This window comes from Desmodus rotundus, chromosome 1, assembly GCF_022682495.2.
Source record: "Desmodus rotundus isolate HL8 chromosome 1, HLdesRot8A.1, whole genome shotgun sequence".
Lineage (NCBI taxonomy): Eukaryota > Metazoa > Chordata > Mammalia > Chiroptera > Phyllostomidae > Desmodus > Desmodus rotundus.
The window spans coordinates 172,882,534-172,906,554 of record NC_071387.1 but is presented as its reverse complement, the minus strand read 5'-3'; the positions used below and the strand labels follow the sequence as shown (position 1 = coordinate 172,906,554).

The window sequence follows — 24,021 nt, the reverse complement described above, 5'->3', positions numbered from 1 at the left end:
CTCATACACAGAAACAAACACTGGGAGGTTGCCAAAATGAGGAGACAAACATGATCAAAATGAAAGAACAGAACAAAACTCCAGAGAAAGAACTAAACAAAATGGAGATTAGCAATCTATCAGATGCAGAGTTCAAAACACTGGTTATCAGGATGTTCCAGGAACTCACTGGGTATTTCAACAGCATAAAAAAAGACCCAGACAGAAATGAAGGTTACGTTAAATGAAATAAAGAAAAATCTACAGGGAACCAACAGTGGAGGGGATGAAGCCAAGAATCAGATCAATGATTTGGAATACAGGAAAGAAAAAAAAGCATTCAATCAGAACAGCAAGAAGAAAAAGAATTAGCATAGGCTAAAGAGCCTCTGAGACATCTCTAAATGTACCAACATCCAAATCTAAGGGACACCAGAAGGAGAAGAGGAAGAACAAGAAATTGAAAACTTATTCGAAAAAATAATGAAAGAAAACTTCCTTAGTTTAGTGAAGGAAATAGACATACAAGCCCAGAAAGCACAGAGGCACAAATAAGATGGGTCCAAACAGGACCACACCAAGACATACCATAATTAAAATACCAAAGGCTAAAGATTTATTACATAGCCTAGCTTTTCACTCCTCCTAGGCTTTTATCTAGGAGAAATAAAAATATATGTCTACACAAACCTTATCTATAAATGTTCAAAGAAGCCAAACTCAAAATAGTCAAAGATTGAAAATTACCCAAATATCTATAACATGTTAGTGTATAAAAAAATTATGATATATCTACACATTGAGATATTATTTGGCAATAAAAATGAGTGAACGTCAGATGTACTCAATATACAAGAATCTCAGAAACATTATGCTGGTGGAAAAAAGCCAGACCTAACAGTATATTATCCCAGTATAACTGTATTATCCCATTTATGTGAAATTCCAGACAAATAATCCATGTTTTCCTGAGGTTAAGACTGGGGGGATTTGAATGCAAAGGCAAATAAGGGATTGTTTTAGAGTCAAAAATGGTCGACTTTGGTTGTGGTATTGTATATATACATATATGTAATTGTCAGTATTTTTTGAGTTATATACTTATAATGGATGTACTTTGTTATACATAAATTACACTCTAATAACATTGATTTTTAAAATCAAATCACCCATCCAGTGAAGAGTAACCGATAAACTGTCAATTTTTGTGTTTAGTTCTTACATATAGTCCTCTAAAACTTGGAACGTCATTTTAGCATGAAAGTATTCCCCTCAAAGCAGTATGTCTTTTCTTCATGATACTGTGTTGCCTTTCCTTGTTAATTTTTAAAATCTAGCAAAATAAGCTACTCACCAATATAGTTCTTTGATATGGCAACTTCTCTGACTTCAATATGAACGGATCCTCTCGGTACCTGCACAACTTCCAGATAGCCTGGAACTCAGAAGACAGTCCGTGTAAAAAGATTCTGCAGCCTCAGTCAGCAAATGAGTGGTTATAACCATTCAGTAGTATGTCTCCTTAGTCACCCATGCTTCCTTTGACTTTTCACTTTACAAATTATGAAATATGGACAAATTCCCCTGTGGGTTAATGAATACCTCTAAAGTATTTTTCTTTTTTCTCTAAAATTACCTCATGATAGCTTTAATGCTTGAACATGTATAATACTGGTTACATGTTTTTTCTCAACCATGGCCCACCTATCAATGCTCTGCCAGAGTTCCCATCTCAAAGAAACATGGCAAAATGCAGTCAAGTAGAAAGAAAATAGGACTCACTTAAGATGTCTTACATGAAGCCACATTTCACACTTTAGAGGACTGAAGGTAATTTGGGGGAAAAGCAGTGTCTGCTTACATAAAGAAATTTTAAAATAAGGCGGGGAGGGGACCCGATGTTTTGGCCACTCCATGTACACCAGAGGTGTGAGGAAGAGTTCCCTCTGTATACTTACCTCCTCTGGGCAACGAATCATTGAAGAACCCTTCAATGGCATCGCATGTGCTTCCGTCCCCTCCACAGACTCGACATCTGTCTTCCCTAGCATCAGATCCCAAAATATTATCACAACCTACATGCTGAAAACAGAGAATATTCAGTGTGTCAAAAAGAAGGATTCTTGACATACAACTGTAATTGAATAACAATAAAACAATTTTTTAAAAAGGATTCTTACTAAACAAATAAATATAGCATATTTATTTACTTGTTTTTCCAGTAGAGAATATATTTTCCTCCTTCCACTTTTACCTTCACTCTCCAGTTAGTTCTAGCTAACATTTCTCAACACATAAATTTAAATTTAAAAAATTCAGATTCCCCAGGAATGTATGTCTACACTTCTAATCTAGAATTCTTTTTCATTTATAGATTCTGTGCTCCAATTCTTAAAATATTTTAATTTGTTAGCAATGGGCTCTTATATATACCCTCAGTCAAGAAATGCAAGAACTAAGAAAAATGGCAATTAGTCCTAGACGGGTTATCACAGCAAGTCTCGACTAGGTGTGGTGGTTGGCCATTTCCAAACCCCTGGCTCTTTGGGATATCCAATTGTTAGTGTCAAGGGTCAGCTATGAAATTCATTAATTGGGTAAATCTTTAAAAATGAATACCTGTTTCCACTAGCTGAATAAAATTGCCATAGATTCTACCTTTAAATTTTTCATTTCATCATAAAAATGTGGATTCTTATATATTTTTGGTACATATTTTGGTAGTTAAATTTCTATATTTGACATTTAGCCATTACATTACACCAGGCATGTAATCTCTGCATAAAACCTGTACCTGGGTCTTTGTTATCTAAAAAGAATTTTAATACTGTCACAAAAATAACTTTTTCTTCAAGTAAACATACACACACTCACACAATGGGCTATCAGATACATTCGGAGGCCAGAAGCCAGAAGGACACAAACTTTTGCAAGAAATTATGAGACTATGTAAAATAGACAGTGTTTTAACCTTTTCTTTCTCAGTTCCTGGGACTTAGCTTTGCACATCTCTTTAAAGTAAAACAAAAACAAGAAAAAAATTGAGAACAGTGATTTTTGTGGCTTTTCTTATCATGATAACATTCATACACAGGTCTAGGAAAACAGGATGGATTTGCCACTACAATTCCCAACAGGTCTGGCTAATTCTCTAGAGCAAATTCTTTACTAGGGTAAAGACTAACTCTATAATGAAAACCATTGTAAATGCTTTAAAAGGAGACAAAGTACAAGGAGCATAGATGTTTCACACTTTGAGGAAAAATCATGCTATGAAATAGATCAAATAATCTTCCAATGAGAACATACGGTAGCCAAGTAAGAGCTGAGTCCTCATTCCCTCTCGTTTCCTATGATCTTGTTTGTAAACAGAACAGAATCTGAATACTGCGATGGCTGCGGCTATCACGCTGAACAGAAGCAGAACACCAGAATAAATCACATCTGCATGCTGCTTGAATATCAATGGGGCCATTCTACTTTTAGCTACGTATATTGTTATCCTTACTAAAAACTGAATTTCTCTACAGCATAGTTTTCTTTATTAAAACTGAGCACAGTATTAATTAGCAGCTACTCTCTGAGGAAAACAAGAAAATGCTCAAAAACTCAACTAAAAGAAGCGAAATGCAAAATCTGAGCAACCTTGCATTCTCCGTTGATACAGATATCCAGTGAATCCGCATTGCACTGAGTCCCATCGATCACTGCGGGGGAACGTTCAGTGTAGAAATTGTAACCTTCAGCCAAGCAGTTTAATGCACAAGGTTTTACTCCACCTGGACAAATATAGTAAAAAAGAAATAAATGGAGTGGATCTTCTAAGAAACAGCAATTCAGTACTATCCATAGCAAATGTGCAATTCATGTAGCATCATTCTCTGACTACATCCCTAAGTGTGTAGGTTTCTTTCCTCCTTTGTTAAAATTTCATGTTAATTTTCCTTGCTTGTGCAACTTCATGAAGGTCCTGCTACGTAGTTTTAAAGTTTATAAATTTTAGGTGTTTCCAGTATACACACCTACAGTATATCTTGGGTCAAAAGGGATCACAGTGGAGGTACCTAAATGCATTAAAAAATAAATGAAATAAAAACTACTTTTAAAAATGAACTAAGGAAATAAAGTCTAAGGAGGCTTGAGACAATAACCTCATATGACAAATACGAATTTCTGCAACATAATGTAACTTGTAACTGAAGCTGATAGAAAAACTTCAGCTGGGACTTGGTAGTTATAAAACAAAACTATTTGTACCTCTTTTAAACATGTCATAGTCCATGAACATGGCTTTAGTATGGAGATAAATTATCAGATTAGCAAAGATAAAATTAATTATAGCATTATAATGGAATGATTAAAATAATATCTAATTTTATTTTGTGAATAAATGTTTAAATAACTTGAGCATTTTCATTTTGTCACTGACATTTGTATTTTTTAAGGTTGATGTAAAAAACAGGCACAAATAATAGCAATTTAAAACAACAAGCAGAATACATATCATAACCTCATAGTATACAGGAAAAGTAGCAATAAACACAAATATATTTTATTCAAAACTGTATGAAAAGGTGATTTATAAATCTGTAACTATTGACTTAAAATATGACTTAAGAATACTTCCTGCTGAATCTTCATTTCAATTTCTCTTTAAAATAAAGCAGACTACTTCTAATAAAGAAAATAGGGCAGAAGGATGCCATGGCAAGACTAGGCCTCAGTGAGGGCAGAAACCAGGCTGCTGCCGGGCCAAGCGAAAGGGGGAAGCCACCTGGCGGGGGAAGACAACAGCAAGTTAGAGGTGGAATGTTCCAGTAAAGGAGATGGCTGTATGGTTGATTGCTGTCATACAAGAAGGGGGCCCAGTATTGTCGGACACCCTATATTTTTCAAGAGAAGATGAAAACCTAGTTTTTTAAAATATAAACTGTTCTTGGAAACTCATTCACACCCTTCAAAAATATCGGGGAGGTTCAAACATGTATGTTAAGTAAACTCTGTTCCTGAACTGCCAGTTTACAGCCGCTGGACCAGGTTCGTGTTCCCTCCGTCTTCTTTGTCTGTTGGCTGTGTTGAGAATGTCATTACCCAGCTGAGGTGAATGACACATTTTGCTGTCCTGAGCTCAGAAACAGTTGGGTAATAAATAAAATAATTTCTTTCTGAACTGATAATCAAGGTGTTAAATCTACTTTTGTAAGACTCTCACACAAAATATCTCTGAATTTCCATGAATATTAGAGGCTTCTTTTTCCCACCAGTACTCAACATAGTTCTTTGCCCATTTTTATAGTAATGCTTTGAAATTTAATGTAGCTTTTTATGTAACAGGTTTTGAAAAGAGAACACTAGTCTTTTATTTACTCAATTTTAATACTATATTAATTATGTAAGGTAGTATTCAATAGGAAAGACACATAATTGCTATGGTTGTACTCCTTATGACACTATAGTACGTGATAATAATAAGAATAATTTCCTCTTTCTTCATTGCCAAAGATGTATTTAGCATCCTCTGCTACAGTAAGTTTTCAAAAGGGGCATTGCTATTATTCAAGAAGGGATTTAAGATGATTCTCTAAATGGAAGGTCACATTACAAATTACCTTCAGTTAAAGCTTGTTATGAGTTTAGGGTTAATTCATTCCATACACAATTGTCTAAATGCTAATGATTAAATCTGTGAATTATTTCAGACACTTAACTCTTCCCCTTCTACAGTGAGACAAACCAATCCAAAATGTATATGCATCTAATAAAGTGATTTAAAATACACAAAACAAAAACTTATTTTAAAAAATCAAAGAAATATAACAGTTCAAGATTTTAACACACTTCTCTCAGTAATTGATAAAACTAGAGCAGAAAAAATCAGAAAGAAAATAAAAGATTTGAATAACATTACCAACCTACTTGACCTCACGGATATCCATAGAATACTATATCCAACAATTGCAGAAAACACACCTTTTATAAGGATACACAGAACATTCACCAACATGGATAATAAACTATATCGTAAAACACATTTCAATTAATTTTAAAGTTTAAATCATACAGACTATTCTCTAACCATAATAAACTTAAATTATAAATCAATTAAAAATCTAGAATATATCAAATATTTGGAAATAAAAATAATAGTTCTAAATAATCCATGGGTCAAAGAAGAAATCATGAAGTAAGAAAATATTTTGAAACGAAGGAAATAAAAACACATCAAATTTGGGGAATGCAAAAGAGCAAAATAACCCATAATAAAAAAGAGAATAAAGATGAGAAAAAATTAATGAAAGAGAAAAAAAAGACAGCAATAGAGAAAAGTACTAGAGTCAAAAGTTGATTCTCTGAAAATGTTAATATAATTGATAAACCTCAAGTAAGACTAATCGAGAAAAAGAGAGAAGATGTATTTTATTAATATCAGAAATGAAAGTGTATACATCGCTACAGATCCCACAGATATTAAACAGGACAATAAGAAAATGTGACCCGTTTTCTGTCAATGAGTTGGACAATATGAAAGTAACAAACTTATCAAGGAGGCAAATTCAAAAACTCACATAAGAATTAAACAATCTGAATAGTTCTTTTATCTATTAAAGAAGCTGAATTTATAATAATATTTTTCACAAAGAAAATACCAAGCCTATGTGATTTTGCTAATGAAACCTATTTTAAGGAAGAAATAATATCAAGGTTACAAACTCTTTCAAAATAAGAATTCCATTTCGAGAAGCCGGAGTAACTCTGATGCCAAAACTTGTCAAAGACATGAGAAAAATAAAATTTAGAAATCAGTTTCCCTTATGAACATAGATAAAAACATCCTTAATAAAATATTAGCAACTGAATCCAATAAGCATATGAAAAGATAATGTCACCACATGGGGTTTATCCTGGGAATAAAAGGTTGGTTTGACATTATGAAACCTATCAATTCATTATATTAGCAGAATAAAGATGAAAATCACATGTAATTAACAGGCACAAATTATATTGAAGGGCTAACCCAGTGCATTAAAGCAAGAAAATGAAATAAAAGGCATAAAGATTGAAATAGTCTCTATTTTCAAATAACATGATTATTTAGCCAGAAAATTCTAAGGTAAGAGAAAACAAAGTTAATATATTAAAATCAATTTTATATTTATATACTAGAGCTAACAATTAAAAATGAATATTTAAAAACTTTTATTTAAAAAGTGTCAAAGCACATAAATTACTCAGAAATAGATTTAATAAAAGAGGTGCAAGACCTTACACCTAAAACTACAAAACACAGCTGAGAGAAATGAAAGAAACCACAAATACATAGCGATACATAGCTTGTTCATAAACTGGAAAATTCAGTATTTAAATTCATCAGTTCTCCCTCTATTGATCTATATATTCAACATAACAAGCATAAGCATGATAATAAGCATGTTTTCTTCTATAGAAATTAACAAATTTTATAATTTATATAGAAATGCAAAGCACTTAGAATATCCAAGTAACTCTTTCAAACAAGATCGAAGGTGGAGGAACTTAAGCTAGCCGTCCGAGACTACATAGTTACAGAGATTATGTCGGCATGGCACTAACACAGGGCGGACACACAGACCGATGGAACAAAACAGCCCATAAATACACTACAGATACAACCACTCCGCTAAATTATTCTTACATTGTGCATCTAAGTATGAAGATCAAAAACATGGCTTGTAGCAGAAAACATAAGAAAATACAGTCTTGAGCTGAAGTAGGCAACGATTTCTAAGACTGGGTGCAGAACACAATAACCATAAAAGAAAAATTAGAATTCATCAAGATTAAAATTCTATATTCATCTAAAACACCATGAAAAAAGTAAGAGGAGAGGCACAGACCATGAGAAAATACTTCAAAAGTTATCTGATAAATGACTACCAGTCCAGAATAAAAAGATAAAACACCAATTAAAAACATAGGCAAAGAATCTGAACACTTTACAAAAGAAGATATGCAAATGGCCATTAAGTGCATGAAAATGTGCTCAACAGAATCAATAATCAGAAACTAAAACTACATTGTGACAGCATTATATATACACTCCAGAAAAAGACTGAAAACACCAAATGTTGGCAAGGGTGTGGAACAAACAGAACTCATACATTGTTGGTGGGAGTGTGATATGGTACAATCACTTTGGAAAAATACCTGGCACTAAACTCACACCTACCCTATCACCCAGCAATTCTACCCCTAAGTATGTACCCAAGAGAAATGGAAGCATATGCCCACAAAAAGATGTGTCTGCAAGTGTTTACAGCAGTTGGTTCATAACAACTGTAAACTAGAAACACCCAGGTGTCCATCAATAGCAGAACGAAAAAGCAAACTGGTTATTATAATAGAATATTGCTTAGCAATAAAAAATAAACTACTTATATGTGCAACAATGCAGATGGATTTCAAAAATATTAGGCTTAAAGAAGCCCTGTACCAAAGAATAAATATGACAATCTCATTTATACCAAGTTGTAGAAGAGGCAAAACTAATCTATGGTAAGAAAAAAAATCAGAACAGTAGTTTCCTCTTAGAACAAGTAGGCAGAGGTGGCCGTTGACTGGGAGGGGCTACAGAGCTAATGGCAATGATCGGTCCTTCAATAGGGTTTCACAGGTGTGTGCGTCTGTCAAAACTCAGGCAGAGGATAGTTAGGATGGTGCATTTCATTGTACATAATCTTACCTCAAAAGAAAGAAGCAAATAAATATTGAACTGTGGTCAACGTTACACATGCTTAAGTATTTACAGCAAAGTATATTATTAATGACTACAATTTACTTTGAAATGTATCCAAAAAATAGGATAGATTGATGAAGGGATAGAGAGATGACTAGACATGTGATAAAAAACATATACTAAAATGTTAATGTTGGAACCTTGGTGGTAGGTTAACACCTTGTCACTGTAAAATTACTTCAATGTTGTTCTATGTTGAAAATTTTTCAAAAATGTTACAACAAGCAAAAATTTTAAGTGTACATTCAGTTTTTCCAACAGAAACTTTTAACAAAATTTAGTTTGTATTTTGGGAGCGTGAGCAAACTTCTTGCATGTACTGAACAACTGGTGTTTGATACATGCCCAAATTAAAGAGCAAAAATGTTTCCCAACACTAAAAAAGAATAATAAAAATCTATGGAAAGATCCTTGGCCTTTTCTCAAGAAAGAACACAGATTTTCCTGGCCTCTTTTAGTTGATTTATATTGTTATACTTTGTTTTTAGGGTAGTAACACTAAATAGTCCCTGATTATAAATGATTATAACGTAATGTCCATATATCTCAAGGAAGTCAAGAACTCAAAAATATTATTTAGTTTTATATCAAACCTTTGTACACTGTTAAATAGAATTAAGTTTTAAAAAATGACTTCTGATCACTTGTACTAACATACAAACTTTATTACAGGGAACTTTATAGTACTATAAGCATTTTCCTGCTTTGATTTACAAATACTTATTTTTGCTAGTATGTGTAGGAATGTTTGTGTGTGTTCATGTGTATTTATATATTCTTTTATGTTTGCAAAGCTTCCAAGCATGATGAATGCTCTGCCAGGTTATACATTACCTCCAGTATGGGGTTTCCAGTTATAATACTTTCCACGGAAAGGCATATTGTCAAAGTCTGCACACTGTTTCTCTCGAAAATCTCGGGCCCCCAAAGGACATGGCTAAAATAAAATAAAATCATAAGTGGTACGATTGTTGAAAAATTCCAAAACCAAGGGACAATGTCCCTAAAATTAAAATTGCCTGAAATCCATCACATTAGTTCACTGCCTTACTCTCTGGCTGTGATTCTGGCATTTGCTTTACTGTTTTACAACCAGAGTTCAGACGGAAGTGTCTGAATTGTAATCTTAGCTGCAGAAGAAATAACTGAAGTCATTTGAACAAAGTCAAGTGTTAGACAGTTTCCATATAACTTCACACTCAGACGCATGTCATAGTCCTCTTTGCAATCAGTCCACCAGGTATCTCCTTAAAAAACTAGAAGAAACTCAAACACAAAATCTTTTTTTGGTAGCAGCATTTGAGGTCCAGTTGCCACAGCTACTCCCAGCTCTTTATTTTAAGGAATCAAGAGGCAGGTTTGTAATGACATTCGGCACTATTAATTGTGGCTTGGATCCCTACTACTATAGCTGTTTACTGTCTCGGTCTGACAAAAACCATATTTTAAGACATATTTTAAGGCCTCAAGTTTAAACACCTTCAAGTTCAAGGAATTTGGACTTACTAGGATTTACATGTATTCTTTAACATCACAGAAAATAAAATAATAATTTGGTTCAAAACATGTACATGTGTTAGGTAGAGGAGAGAGAAAGAAGTTGGGGGGTGAAGAGAGAATCGTTTGTTTTTAGAAGTGTGGAATGCTTTTTACTACCTGAATTTTTTAAAGAGGAAAACCTTGCCGGTCTATCTAGGTGCAGATGCCAAATACCACAGGGCCACCCTAAACGCAATATTTAAGTTCATAAAGTATTACAAGTATAACGTCTCATAGTGTTTGAGCAATATGGCCCAATTTGACGCATCTTTTGGAGTTCTGCAGGTGTCGCACCTGAAACGAAGCCACTGCTTTTGAAACACTGACCAAGAAACACCCACTTTAAATATGGAAGAATGAAGCAAGTCATTAGATAAAATTATTAATTGTGAGTAAGTGATGAGTGTGTGACAGACACTCTCGGAAATCATTTTCAGGACTCTATACCACCTTCCCTTGTATCTCCACATTTACTTCGTGTAGTTTTCCGAGGTCAGAACATTGCAAAGAGTCTGTTGAAGCATGTGCAAAAATAGCAGACCACAATGTGCAAATATTTGCATGGCCGTCATTACTTCCTATGCACCGCGGTTCAAATTTCTACCATATCAAGTCCAAAGCCTGCGATTCTGAAAATAGTAACATCATTGTTATGGACCCTTAATTTAAAAATACTTTCTGCACATTATAATATGACACTACAATGTTAAACCTAATGATTCTGCTTGTCAAATTACCCTTCTTACCTGTCTTTTAATTTTTTTTGTTATTTATTGATTTAGAGAAAGGGGGGGAGAGAGAGAGAGAAATATTAATTGTTCCACTTATTTGTGCATTTGTTGGTTAATTCTTGTACGTGCCCTAACCGGGGAGCGAACCTGCAACCCTGGCATATCAGGACGACACTCCAACCAAGTGAGCTAGCCTGCCAGAGCCACCTTACCTGTACTTTTTGTTTGTTTGTTTCTTTTTGGTTTTAATGGAAAATACCCATGAACCATAGGCTACACAGTGCATCACTCTGAAAAGACCCGCTTCCAGTGTTTTTTGTTTTATGCTGTGCTAGTGCTTTACTTTTCTGCCATTTCCAGGAAATTCCACACAAGGACTGGTTGTCAGTGGCTTTGCCATGCAGCAAGACTGGTTTTTTAAGCAAACATTGTCAATTTTTAAAATTACAAACAATTTTAACTCTCACTATGAATTTTCACATAAAATTTAAGTATTTGTAAAGCACTGGCCACCTAAGAGTTCACCCAAGCATAGCCTTCAATCTAGTTGGAGAAACAAGGTACGAATAGAAACGACAGTGAGTGCATGATGGCAGGCTCCAGGCTGTCGATAGGTGCTGCATAAAGGCAAACGATCGACGTTTCTTGTGATTACTTGGGGAAACACTTCCTCTGGAAGAAAATCTTGAGTATTATAATTATAATAAAAGTACTATAAATACTTAATGTTTGTAACATGATAAGACATTGTAGGAATTGAGCTGGTTAAGAGAAAGGACTTTGCGGGGGAGGGACCTAATAAGAATAAAGCCAGGTCAAGCCTTGGGGACAGGAAGCAGAAGGTCGTGTGTCAGGAATAGTTAGAGAAAGGCTGTTCTAAATGAGCGTAAGAGGAGGTGATCGTTCCCAGAAAAGCGCTAGTACGTAAAAAAGCCTCAGATTAACAAACTAACGCATCACGATGGCCATCATTCACTTAACAACAAAAATCCGATTATTAACTATCTGGTAATGACGTTCCTAAGATAAATAAAAGGTCCAATAGGAGGATATTACTTTTTAATGAAGCACTTGGATAACATTTCATTAAATTTCCGATCTACCCTTTTCTTGTGATAACCACTCCAAGGGTCAGCATAATAAAAATATTAACTATGACAGCAGCAACTTAGCATTTACCAGGCATTTTGTAAGTACCTGCTCCACGGCACGCTGTTCAGAGGCCTTGAGATGTGCTATCTCTTTCATGTCTGTCAACACTCTTATGAGGTAGTTGTAATTAATATTCCCATTTTATAACAGAGTAAACTGGGTACAGAAAGGTTTGCTTAGTAATAGTTTCAGGGTGCAAGGAGACCTCCCTCCCCGAGTGGAGCCTCCTGTAGACACCATGTGCTCTAAAAACAATGCGAGGCGTCAGCTTTGCTAAGCTGTACAAAACCCAATAGGAGTAACTACTTGGGCTATAGACCCAGCCTTATCATTTCCAGCTGCAAGTTTCTTATCTTCTCCAAACAACTTCCTTTTTCTCATTTATAGAATGAGAGGCCAATTCTTATAAAGTAAGAATTTTGGAGTAAGACAGATCTGCATTCAGTTCTAACTTGGCCATTTGTTTAATGCATGGCCTTGAGAAATAGACTTCATTTTCCAAGCCTCGCCTATAAGCTGGGGATAATACTAGGACTTACCTCTTTAGTGAAGATTCATGTAAAATGTTTAGCTCTGTACCTACCTGAAGAACTACTAGCAGCTATGCTGGTCTTGGGTAGGTGCCCTTGGACACATCCCTCACCTTTCTCCTGCTCTGCTCTGTTTTTAAGAGTTTTATAAAGTCTGTAAGCTCCATTCCCCAGGCTTCTGTGCCAGCCAACTTCTGGTTGGATCAAGCAATGAAAGGCACTAGTGGGAAACCAGGATATTTCTCTTACTTCCTCACTACCTCAGGAAGCATCTTAGGCAGAAGCAGAATCTTTTTTGTGGTTCTAACTTCAGACAACAGAAGCCCCACACCTCCACCCCCTCCTATGCTTCCAGTTCCTGCTGTGTGATTCCAGCCTCTGGACTCTGATAAAACACCTCCTTCTCGGGTCTCTTTGGTAGGAGTGGTGGGCTCTTCCTGCTGACCCTTATCTATAGGCTTGCAAGCCTCTTCCACCACATGTAACCAATTCTCTGTATTAAGTTCCCTCTATTTAAATATTCAGAGTGATTTATATTATTATGGTTGGATCTTTAATGATATAACAATCAATAATGAAGAAGAAGGAGGAGGAAAAGGAGGAGGATAGGGAGGAGAAGTAGGAGGAAGAGAAGGAGAAGAAAAAGAAACTGGTAGGTTGAGTACAGATACATTTCCATGGGTTATATTTTACAGTTTATTGGCTAAGAGTATAGAGCTTGGAAAACTTTTTCTGTAAAGGGCAATGTTGTAAATATTTTAGGTTTTGTGTTCTAAACGGTATCCATTGTGACTATTCAACTGTGTCATTATAATGCGAAAGAAGCCATTGACAATATGTAAATGGCTAGGGCTGTGTTCCAATAAAGTTTAATTTACAAAAAGAGGTGATGGGCCGAATTTGGCCCAGGAAGTGGAATTTGCCAACCCCTGATTTAGGTGTTAACACAATAGATACATTTGTCTGGCAGCACTCTGTGGAAGAACCAAACTCAACTAACTTTTGAGTCAATACCAAATCATACACTTTTAAGAACTGATGTTAGAAGTAATATAATATAATTTGCACACTTTGCTTAAATGTCCTCTACGATTATCCCCAAAGTGGTCATAAATCTCGATAAACATCTACAAAAAGCTCAGATACTTTTCAGACAGCTGCAAATATCAGGTTCTTTCTACTTTCAGCCAAAATCTGTCTTCCTATAACCCAGCAGCCTTGCTCCTCTCTTCCAGATCTACCCTGAGCAAATCTAACCCCTAACTAAAAGGTACCTGGACCTTGATGGCTTTCCTAAGGGCACATCATAACTCATCGTTAGCCCTCTTAAAACAAGGCACCAAGAACTGGCCTTCAGTGTCTTCGTTTTGTTCAGCAAATACTTGTATATATTTAAACTGCTTACTATGTGTCACAGGCAATCTAGGCTCTGGATATAAGGCAATAAACAAAACAGATTAGGTCTCTGCTCTCATGGAGCTCACTGTAGTGGAGATGAGAAAGAAGAAAAATAAGCAGTTTAAGGAAATTGATAGTCAGGTGGAAGGAAGTTGTTTAAAATGGTACGGTAAGAGAAATTCCCTAGGATAACGTGTCACTTGAGCAGACTTTAAAAAAATACTGAGAGAGTGTGACTTATGTAAATATCTGTGAGAAGAGTGTTCCAGGAAACAGTCAATGCAAAGGCCCAGAGACAAGAGTGTGTTTAGGAAGTTCACAGAATGGCATGGAAGATGGAAGGGCTTTAAGGGGACTGTGGTAGACCTGGTGACCTGACCCATGTGTCTCCGGTTCTAGAGTGCATCAGCTAGTGTTCTGTTCTCCCGATTCCAGTGTTGCCTTCAGTGAATGCTCTGAGTTTGCGTTGATTAGAAATAAGCTCAGTAGGAATTGTATATGCTGGTTCCGAAAAATGAGACTGATCAAAGAGGAGTTAACTTCTTAAGAAAAAAAATTACATAGACTATATTTGGGGGTCTTTGTTTAGGAAGAGTGGAGAGTTTAAGGAGTAATGCTGTTTAAATTATTTAGGGATTATAAATGCTGACATTATGCAGAAATCCTAACAGAGAACAATGGGCATCAGCAACACATTTTTTATGTGAAGCCTGACAGGTTTTCAGCCTCCTAGTGTTAACACTAATCAAGCATCCTCTCCTTTTACAAAGCGACCAGCAGGGCCCCACATAAATCCAGAGAGCACAGCTGCAGGCCTCAGCATCTTTTAATCTTAGTATTTTCAAAGAAATAAAAAAAATTAATATTATCATTTTTTACGGCCACCTGTTTTCAGAGATGTATGTTAAATTAGCACCTTCTATAGACTATTTTATGTTTCCAATTTCAATGAGAGTTTAAAAGCCTCTCCTTTTGATGTAATGCTTTTTAGGGCAGATAAGTCTAAAAAAGAGTAATTCACTGGGGACGTAAAAGTAGCTATAGAAAGAAATCCCAGCTTCTGCTGCCCAACTTCCCAGTGGCATTTTTATACTGGGCTCCCAACCCTGGTTTTGTCCTGAAGAACAGGGCGACATTGGCAAGCCCAGGAACCCCTTTGTGCCTTCTTTTTTTTCATTTGCAAAACCCACCCCAAATGCCCATAACTATAAGAAAATACATCCCCAAATGTTTTTCAAATGAGGAAAATTCTGAAAATACAGTACTTTTATAGGTAAGAAAGAGCGAGAAGCAGGTTGAGAAGGAAAACTCTTTTTTCCCTCTCCCTCTTCTCCTCCTAGAGGAGATGGGCAGGGTGGCAACACGATTCCTACACCTCAGGGAAAATTGCAAAATGAGCAAAATCAGCATTTTGCTCTTCTACCTCATATCTGTCTCACCTTCTGCTTCTTTTCCTTTCTTACTTTCACACCAAGCGCACCCCTACTTCTTCACTATTACACTAGACTAACCTTCGACAATCCCCAAATTTAATTCTCTTCTTCCTCTCCATGACAGCAAGCACATTCCTAGCCAGTAATACCTCATTAGTTGGGAAAGCACAGGTGGAGTCTGGATTCCAACCCTTGCTCTGCTGAGCAAGTCACGCACTTGACACTGTACTGTGAAGAAGGGACATAGCTCTGTTTGTTCACACAGACAGGCATCTTTCTCTAAATTACACAAAAACTGCGACAAGGTTAAAAAAGGCTCTGCTCCCCCACCCTCTCGTAGAAGTTGCCAACAAGGTCCTGATTTCCTAGTTATCAGGTACTGTCTGATTGATTATCTCATTAAAGTAATTCACAGGGGCATTTCCAAGGTTAAATTTTGTGTTCGATGCAAATAGTGAATCATTACAACCCCAGTTTTGACCCACCTTCTTATCTTTTGTCCCCCGCATGGCTTCTGGGGTTTTGTAGTCTCACTGTACTGTTACTTTTAAGGAGAAACAAAATCCTGGTCTACCTACATCGTCCAGACGAACTGGCATCTAGCGAAACATTTGATGCAAGTTTTCAAAATTAAAGTTATTTCTAACATGCCTCCTATAGTCCGAACTTAATTAAAATGCCATCTATCCATAGCATAACCTTTTCCCCTAAGCCTGTAAATATCTTAAGAAGTGATTTGTAATTTTTTATACCTCACTTTGTAATTTTTTAAACATCTCTTTTAAGAATAAAATAAACAAGCAAGCTCTTTTCTGTGCTGAAAAGCTGGTCCTTATCCTCAAAACTTGATAAAATTTGTACTAACCTAAAGAGTAATGACACTGCTCCTGTTACTATGTTTTTTGCCATATACACAATATCATGTTATGTACAATATGTATTAGGAAAAAGTGATTGACACATAGTTGTTTTCTAATCACAACTTGGGAAATGGTTATAAGTTGTTGGTTAGTGGATCAGTTCTGTGCTTCAGCATCACTCACCCCACGCTTCTCCCTGGGGGCGAGGCTGGGGGTTTCGGAGTGTCTGCAGCTATGCGGTTCTGGTGCCGCATAAGGTTAGATTGTAAGTAAGTCGGTGTCAGAGGTGACCAAGCTCTTTCAGAGAAGCTTACCTTGCCACACTCACCTCCCAAGGGCTCTCTATCTGTTACAAGAGCTCTGAACCGGTACTCAGAAATTCTATACCTTACTGAATCCCTTTCATGGCACCAGCCTGTTCCTCAATTAAAAAATACCTGTCCTTCCTCTTTATAAAAAATATTTCAAGATTTAGTGCATGAAAGTACTTTTTTAATCTATAGAACATAAATGTGTATAATAACAGCTATTCTGAGTTGAGTACAGATTTAAGTATCAGGAATAGCACCAGATATCTTGCACTGTTACTACTTTTAATTTTCAAACAGCCCTGCAAGTTTAATATAATCGTACTCCATCTATATTGGAGTTCCCTGAAGTTTTGTGAGGTTAGAAGTCTTGCCAAGGTCAAACAGCAACAACTGTTACAGTCGGGCTTTAAATTTAAGTTAATTTGTATCCAAAGCCAGTATTTTTTTCACTACAATCCTACCTCCAGATCCAGGCTATGCCTCTTCTGTGCACCACAACCAAGGTGATCACATGACTTACTGTCAGCAATGGATTGGAGAGGAAAAAAGTGCAGAGTAACCTGCCCTTCTAGCACAGCTGACTGAGAAAAAACCCAGGTACCATGCAATCTATGCTTAAATGCTACAATGGACCACAGAAGATCTGGAAAACCCACTTTGACTCCACAAACTTTTATAGTTTTGAGGCATAAAAAAAGGAGGGAAGTGCAATGTTTAAGATGCAGGAATAATATGACTTTCTATCTCAGCCAAAGTGGAACTCAGGCTTTCAGCAGAAGCTCTATCCTAGTTAAATACATTATCAGCAGACACACAAATCACAAATAATATCAAACAGGAAAAACACATGAATTTTCTTGGTCTTGGAAAACACCTAAGTAACACTAGGAAATTCTTTTCAGAAATGCAGAAAAGTCCTTTTCATGATAAGTAATATTTCTTCTTTAGGCTTTGATATAAAATTTGGCTCATAAACTTAAGATAGCCATATTTTTACTTCTTACAAAAAAATCAAGTTATGAAATAAGGTATTCACAACAGCTATAAATACTATTTAAAATAGTTATTTTATATATACATCAATGTTTACCCTGTTAGAACATTTTGCATAATAGTTTTAAGTCATTGGAATGAAAAATTGCTCAGGAGGGCAAAAATGCCCGATTAATAGTTAATATTTTTTATGCCAGTAAAAAGGAGATTCCGTACAGATAATAATCAAAAGTATATTTTCGAGCTAACACTTTCAGCAGATAATGCACAGATCTGGAGGCTGTACTTCTGATAATGGCACTATCGGTTAGTTCCCACATTTACACATTTGTAAAAGCTGCAAGGACCTTATTGATCATGTATCTCTGTGTCCAAAGAGGGGAACTCCATCCTCAACCAATGAACTCTTAGCATCATTACTTCCATAAAAGTCTGCTCTCCAAATTCAAGTTCCACATGGCCATGCCTATGAGATCAGTTTATGATCCCAAACCTTGTATTGTCGTTCCTGGTTTAATGGTAAGACCAAACTTCCTCCAACTCTCCTATGTGTCTTTAATAAAAGATCCTGGTTTCTCAGTAGTTTTAAGATAAAAAGCATATTCATTTGCTCATGTCATAGCTGTTATCTTTACTTGCTAGTCTGTCCCAGATACCATCATGTGGATGTCAAAGAAAGAGTCCTTGTCTAGATTCTTTTGAAGACATCTGAGCATGACCAGTGGTGATACCCATCAAGCATAGGTCATCAGCCTCAAGTCTCATGTGTGAATACCTTTGGCTCCTAGATTGGTTATGTTGCTATTGAGAGTAGTCAGGTCAACTTTGCAGCTGGACACCATTTCTAATCTATTTTAAAATCTTTAGCATTAAGTTCTTTTTCTTTATATGTTGCCTCTTTTATCTCTGTGGATCTCCTTCTTTGAAAGTGGGGTAAGTGGAACAGGAACTAATGGGAACACTAGTTCTTTTATTCCTACACCGCCCCCATACCCTTCAAATGTCTGTGGTGGGAACAGAATCGGGGAGAGGGAGTGGCTATCTTTTTGTACGAGCCACTTTTGTTCCGCCTACATATGTGAGTTCTAGGTTCTAACTTCTCTTCTAACCTAAGCAAAAACAGTACTGTCAACCTTGTATGATTCAATCTGATTTGGCACAGGGTAGGGGTCCACATAGGAGAAGTATCAAAGCTTTGAAATAGTAAAGTGTTCCCTTGTGGTTATTTCACCTTTTGTCGTAGCTACTAGACATGAATTTTAGAACCAAGAATGTCTGCTTCTTTACTTGGGTCTTTAAAAACCTCAGAGCAAAATTTGTGGCCCATCTTTAGTAAGTGGAAGAACCCTGTGGCCCATATTTAAGGTATTGACCCTAGGTTTATATTATTTTTCCTTCCCTATGATTTTCTAATTTATTCCAATTTTCAGTTGTGATTTTAATGAAGCTAACTCAACTCTAATCAGAGAGTTCAAACAAATAATGATATTGTCATTATATGTAAAAATGTGAAAACTAAGCAGTACTCTATAACACCGGCTGGTCAATCACAGAAACGAGATGGTCAAGACTACTTACTACATGGGAAACCGATAGCCTACATGGAATGGGTTGCGAGATCTTAAAAGGAATGCAAGTAGGACCGATCAAATCCAGCACAGGCAAACCCCAAAGATTCCCGACACTAAGTAAAGAGCCCTGGTGGTCCTGCTGTTTGGCCGCCTGACATCCTCTCACCCTGGGCACTAATTCGAACATTTGAATTTTTCCTTTGTACTGGGAAGTTTGATTTGGAGTACAAGAATTGACAGGGAGGGGGAGTGGGTAGAAGGAGGTGGAGGAGGGTATGGGGGTGATAAACACTGATGAATGGAGACATCATTTGGGGCGGTGAACACACAATACAAAATACAGATGATGTGTTATAGAATTGTACACCTGAAACCTATATAATTTGGTTATCTAGCATCACCCCCATAAATTCAATTAAAAAAAGGGAAAAAACCCCAAATATACATATATTGGAATATTATGCAATTATTTAAAAATTGTGCACTAAGAGACCTTTCATTGAGGGTGGAAATTCTCAATTAGGATATGAAATTACATGTACAATAGAATATAGATATATGCAAATAAAAACAAATGAAATATGAATTTATATCCTTTATATTAATTACCTCTATTTAAATCTCAAGAAAAGCTCTTGAATCACAAATGACCAAGGCACAAATGCTTATGAATTGTTTTCTAGGTCTTGAGTATTAAACTGACTTTAACTAACTGGAAAGTCTTCTCTCAGATCTGATTCACAGGGTGACTAAGTATGATGTGCACAGCATTCAACTGTGTAAAACACACACTGAGGCAGGAGGCTGATCTGATAAAAAGACCCGTATACTTTGTTGAACCCACTACAGTAGTTCATAGCAGACACCCAGGCATTAGAGAATAAAAGAACAGGTAAATCATTGTATCTTTAGAAAAAAGTACAAAGATTAACCTAAAGGATACAAACACAATAGTTCTGTAATGCTCTTACAGTAGCACCAATTCCATGTTAACTGGAAAATCTGAAGTCTTGCTTGTATTACTCTATCTTAACTCCAATCGCCCTTATGATGTATCATTAAATTATCTATCCTATAGTGTAGTTTACATAAATAGGAACTTTGAGAGTACATTTTAAAAATATAAGTTTCTGCTCTAATAGGATAGACACATTTCTGAAAAATCTCTTTCTGCAAAATTTCACACTAAAAATAACAAGCACCCAAGGGGAAAATAGCATTAGAGGCAGCCAAAAGAACACTAATGAAAACGATTAAGAATTCTAAGAAAATACTAACATAATTTTAAAAATACATGGCAAATTCCTAACAAAGAAATACTGGAGTAAACATAGGATTTTATCTGTTAAAAAAAAAAGTGAAAAAAGTTAATAAGGAAGGGTTTAGTTTGCTGGATCATAAGGACAAGAGGCCAATTCACAAAGAACAGGCAGAAAAACACTGTGAGGACTGGTGCCAGCAAGCATGGGGCAGACTGAGCAAAAAGGAGAACGTGGGGTGGATGGGCATCATGTCCAGCACAGTTTTCCTCAGCTTAGCTGTATCACTGAAGTTTGACTTCAGCTGGTGTACTGCTTAGTGGCACAAAATATGGAACAAAATGGTTCATGGAACAAAATAATTCAATCATTTATGAGTTAATTTACGTTGCAGAAACAAGGTTGTGAAAGAACAGATTATACCAAAACTTTAAATTCTCGCAGCTTTTCTAGATTTATATTGAAAAAATGGAAATTAAAAATGTCTTACCAAGCCAAGTTGCTACTGAGGAGAACTCTCAGTATGGGAAGGAAACACAGATAAAACAGCAGATCTGATAGGCACTAAGTGCTCAGTGAATGGTAGCAGCGGCTACTGCTGCTGTTGCTGCTGCCTCTACCAGTGTAGTAGTCCCCCTTTTCCACGGTTTCAGTTACCCGAGGTCAACTGCAGTCTGACAACAGTATGTGGAAAATTCCAGAAATAAACAGCTCATATGTTTTAGCATTGCATTTAAATTGCTTTTAAATTTAAATTCTAGTCTGATTAGCGTGGTAAAGTCTCACACCATCCCACCCCACCCCTTCATCCAGTGCACCATCTGACGGCATCACAAGAAGAAAGGTGAGTACTGGACAGTAAGGTATTTTGAGAGGGAGAGAAACCACATTCACATAACCTTTTTTGCAGTTTATTTTTATAACTGTTCTATTATTACTTATTATTGTTACTCTTACTGTGCCTAATTGATACGTTAAACTTTATTATAGGTATGGATGTATGGATGTATGTATGGGGGGCGGAAAGGATGTACAGCGTTTGGTACTCTCCACTGTCTCGGGTATCCACTGGGGACCTGGAAACCCATCCTGCTCAGAGAATGGCGGGTCACTGCAAGGACAGAAACCTAAAGAACTCTGACACAGACCCCTGCGGCATAACCCGCACCTACTACCCTTTACTTTCTTGCTAACAGAATTCTGATTTTTGCTCATGAACCTACTTCTCAGGGAAAGTGACCTTAACCCCATTACGGCATATCTGGATTGGTCTAAACCAATCATGGCAATCTCATTCCTTTTGCCCATGACTGGTTTAAGTGTAGGCATGTGGCCTCATGGCCAATAGAACATGAAGGAAGTTAGCTAAGAGAGCAGGGAGGAGCTCTGGGAGAAACTTCTTCATACAGTGCATAAGAAAGAGACACTAGAGCAATTTATGTCTCTCGATCTCTGAGTATCATCAGCACGAGAGCACCTGAGGTGCTCTGATGCTCCACTTACATTTCTGAATTCCCCTTTCTCAAAGAATTTCACCTTTAAGGCATTTGTTTCACTGTCTTGTCAGCTCTTTGTCGACTTCACAATGATTAAAAAATAAATCTCATTCAGCAAGTTTTTAAAAAATTCAGTCAGAATAACCTAATCTGTCATTAGCAAACATGGAAGTCTCCTACATTGGTTTCTAAAATGAACTGGGATTGCCTTATTTTGAGAATTTTATATGTAATATTTACAATCTTCTTTGTAACAGTAATTTTTCTACTACATAGCTAGACCGACTAGCTGTGTGCTGTCCAATAGAGTTGCCACTGGCCACATGTGGCTATTCAAATCTCAATTAATTAAACTTGAAAATCATATTCTTCAGTCACACTGGCCACATTTGAGGTGCTCAGTAGTTAGTTTGGCTGGTGGCTCCCACGCTGGGCAGTGCACATGCAGCGTATTTCCATTATGGAAGAACGTTCTCTTGATAGTGCTGGGCTACATGATGTGTTTTGAAAGTTTAAATTTTCACACATTAGATTGTATTTTATACAACTTACACACTTATGCTCAGACAGCTTTATTAACTTGGATAGCATGAGAGTAAATTTCTTTGTGGCAAATGAATTGCCTCAAATTCTGAACTAGGAATGTCCAGATTAATGGGAAAAAATTATTTGTATATCCATGATATAGTCAAGTTAACTGTATCTCCTTATCATTTTCTAAAACTGAAACAGAAAACAAAGGTAATAAACAGAAATTTCAACCCACCAATAACAAGCTCTACAATTTGAACATCTAAAACATAATTCCTGGGCAAAATGCAACAAGCCTAAGACATCTGCATGTTTTTTTCCTTACTCTGTTACCTATCATATATCACTCACATTATATAGTGCTTACACTGTTAGGGCCAAAGCGAGTGCCCACCCCTATCATTGGATAACAATGGCAATTGAGATCGGAATTCAGAGGTGGGCTTGGTGATCTCACCCCTGCCTAACACAGTCTGATGTATATTATAGTAAGTACTCAATTCTTCTGCACTTGTATAAAACTGCTATTCTTTTGACATTCATGTTATTCCTCCAAGTAACTATCTGGCTTCACCACTGCTTCCTACAAATCTCAGGGTGGTATTTCCCCTCACTTATTAAAAAGTTTGATACCAGGTTCATAGTTCCACGATATATTCCAAGCTCTAACATCATGCTGAGTGACTTCAACATCCCCAGGGAAGACTTTCGGAACTACCCAGCCCTGACGGCCCTGACGTTCCTTGAATTCCTTCAGCACTGCCCCAGGTCAGGCATGCACTACCGAGACCGCACTCCAGATCTGACACCACTGAGAACTGTCTCACTTCTCACAAGCTTCAACTCCAACCCATCCCATCCTCTGACCCCCTCACCTGCTGTCTCCCTCACCCTGCTTTTCCTACAACACTGACTCTTTGATTTTATAACTTTTTTAGAAGTTAGGTCCTTAATTTTGTCCCTCTTAGCCCTCTTTAGACTCCACTGCCATTCCTAACATACAACTCGTGGCTCAGCCCTACAGTTGTTCGCACCACTACCCTTAAATTCTCCTCAATTGGATCGCTGTTTTGTTTAATCTTGGCTTTCTCCAATCCATTCTCAGTCTAACTCTTTCAATGGTTTCTTCATGTCTCAAGACAAGGATCATGCTCTTTAACCTCCATGCCTTACACTTAATTTTCTTTCTGCCTCCAGTGCCCTTGTCATTTTTTTTCTTGTCTGGTCAGCTCCTATTTGCCCTTCAGATTTTTAGCTTCCTATGGGAAGTAATTCCTAAACCCCTACTTAGGCCATGTGCCATTTCTACTTGCTTTTATGGCATCCCATACTTATTCTATCATATATCTCATTATTTCATATCATCATATCATATCATCTCTGTATTGTAATTTTCTGCATGTATGATTTCCCAGGAAATTGTAAGATCCTTGAGGGCAGAGATTCTTTCTCACTCTAGCACAGT

At 36.6% G+C, this 24,021-nt stretch overlaps 1 protein-coding gene across 2 annotated transcripts in view; it reads right to left on the bottom strand.

The window, feature by feature from the left end:
- ADAMTS6 (ADAM metallopeptidase with thrombospondin type 1 motif 6) overlaps nucleotides 1-24,021 on the bottom strand; it is a 240,661-nt gene that overhangs the window by 66,039 nt on the left and 150,601 nt on the right. Inside the window, exons 15-18 of one of the 2 annotated variants that reach the window (XM_024578536.4) lie at nucleotides 9,587-9,689; nucleotides 3,625-3,758; nucleotides 1,938-2,061; nucleotides 1,334-1,414 (exon numbers count right to left, since the gene is read on the bottom strand). In XM_024578536.4, coding sequence (XP_024434304.2) covers nucleotides 1,334-1,414; nucleotides 1,938-2,061; nucleotides 3,625-3,758; nucleotides 9,587-9,689 — 442 coding nt within the window. Of the gene's footprint in view, nucleotides 1-1,333; nucleotides 1,421-1,937; nucleotides 2,062-3,624; nucleotides 3,759-9,586; nucleotides 9,690-24,021 lie in introns of both variants that reach the window. The other variant, XM_053913276.2, reaches the window with a different exon arrangement.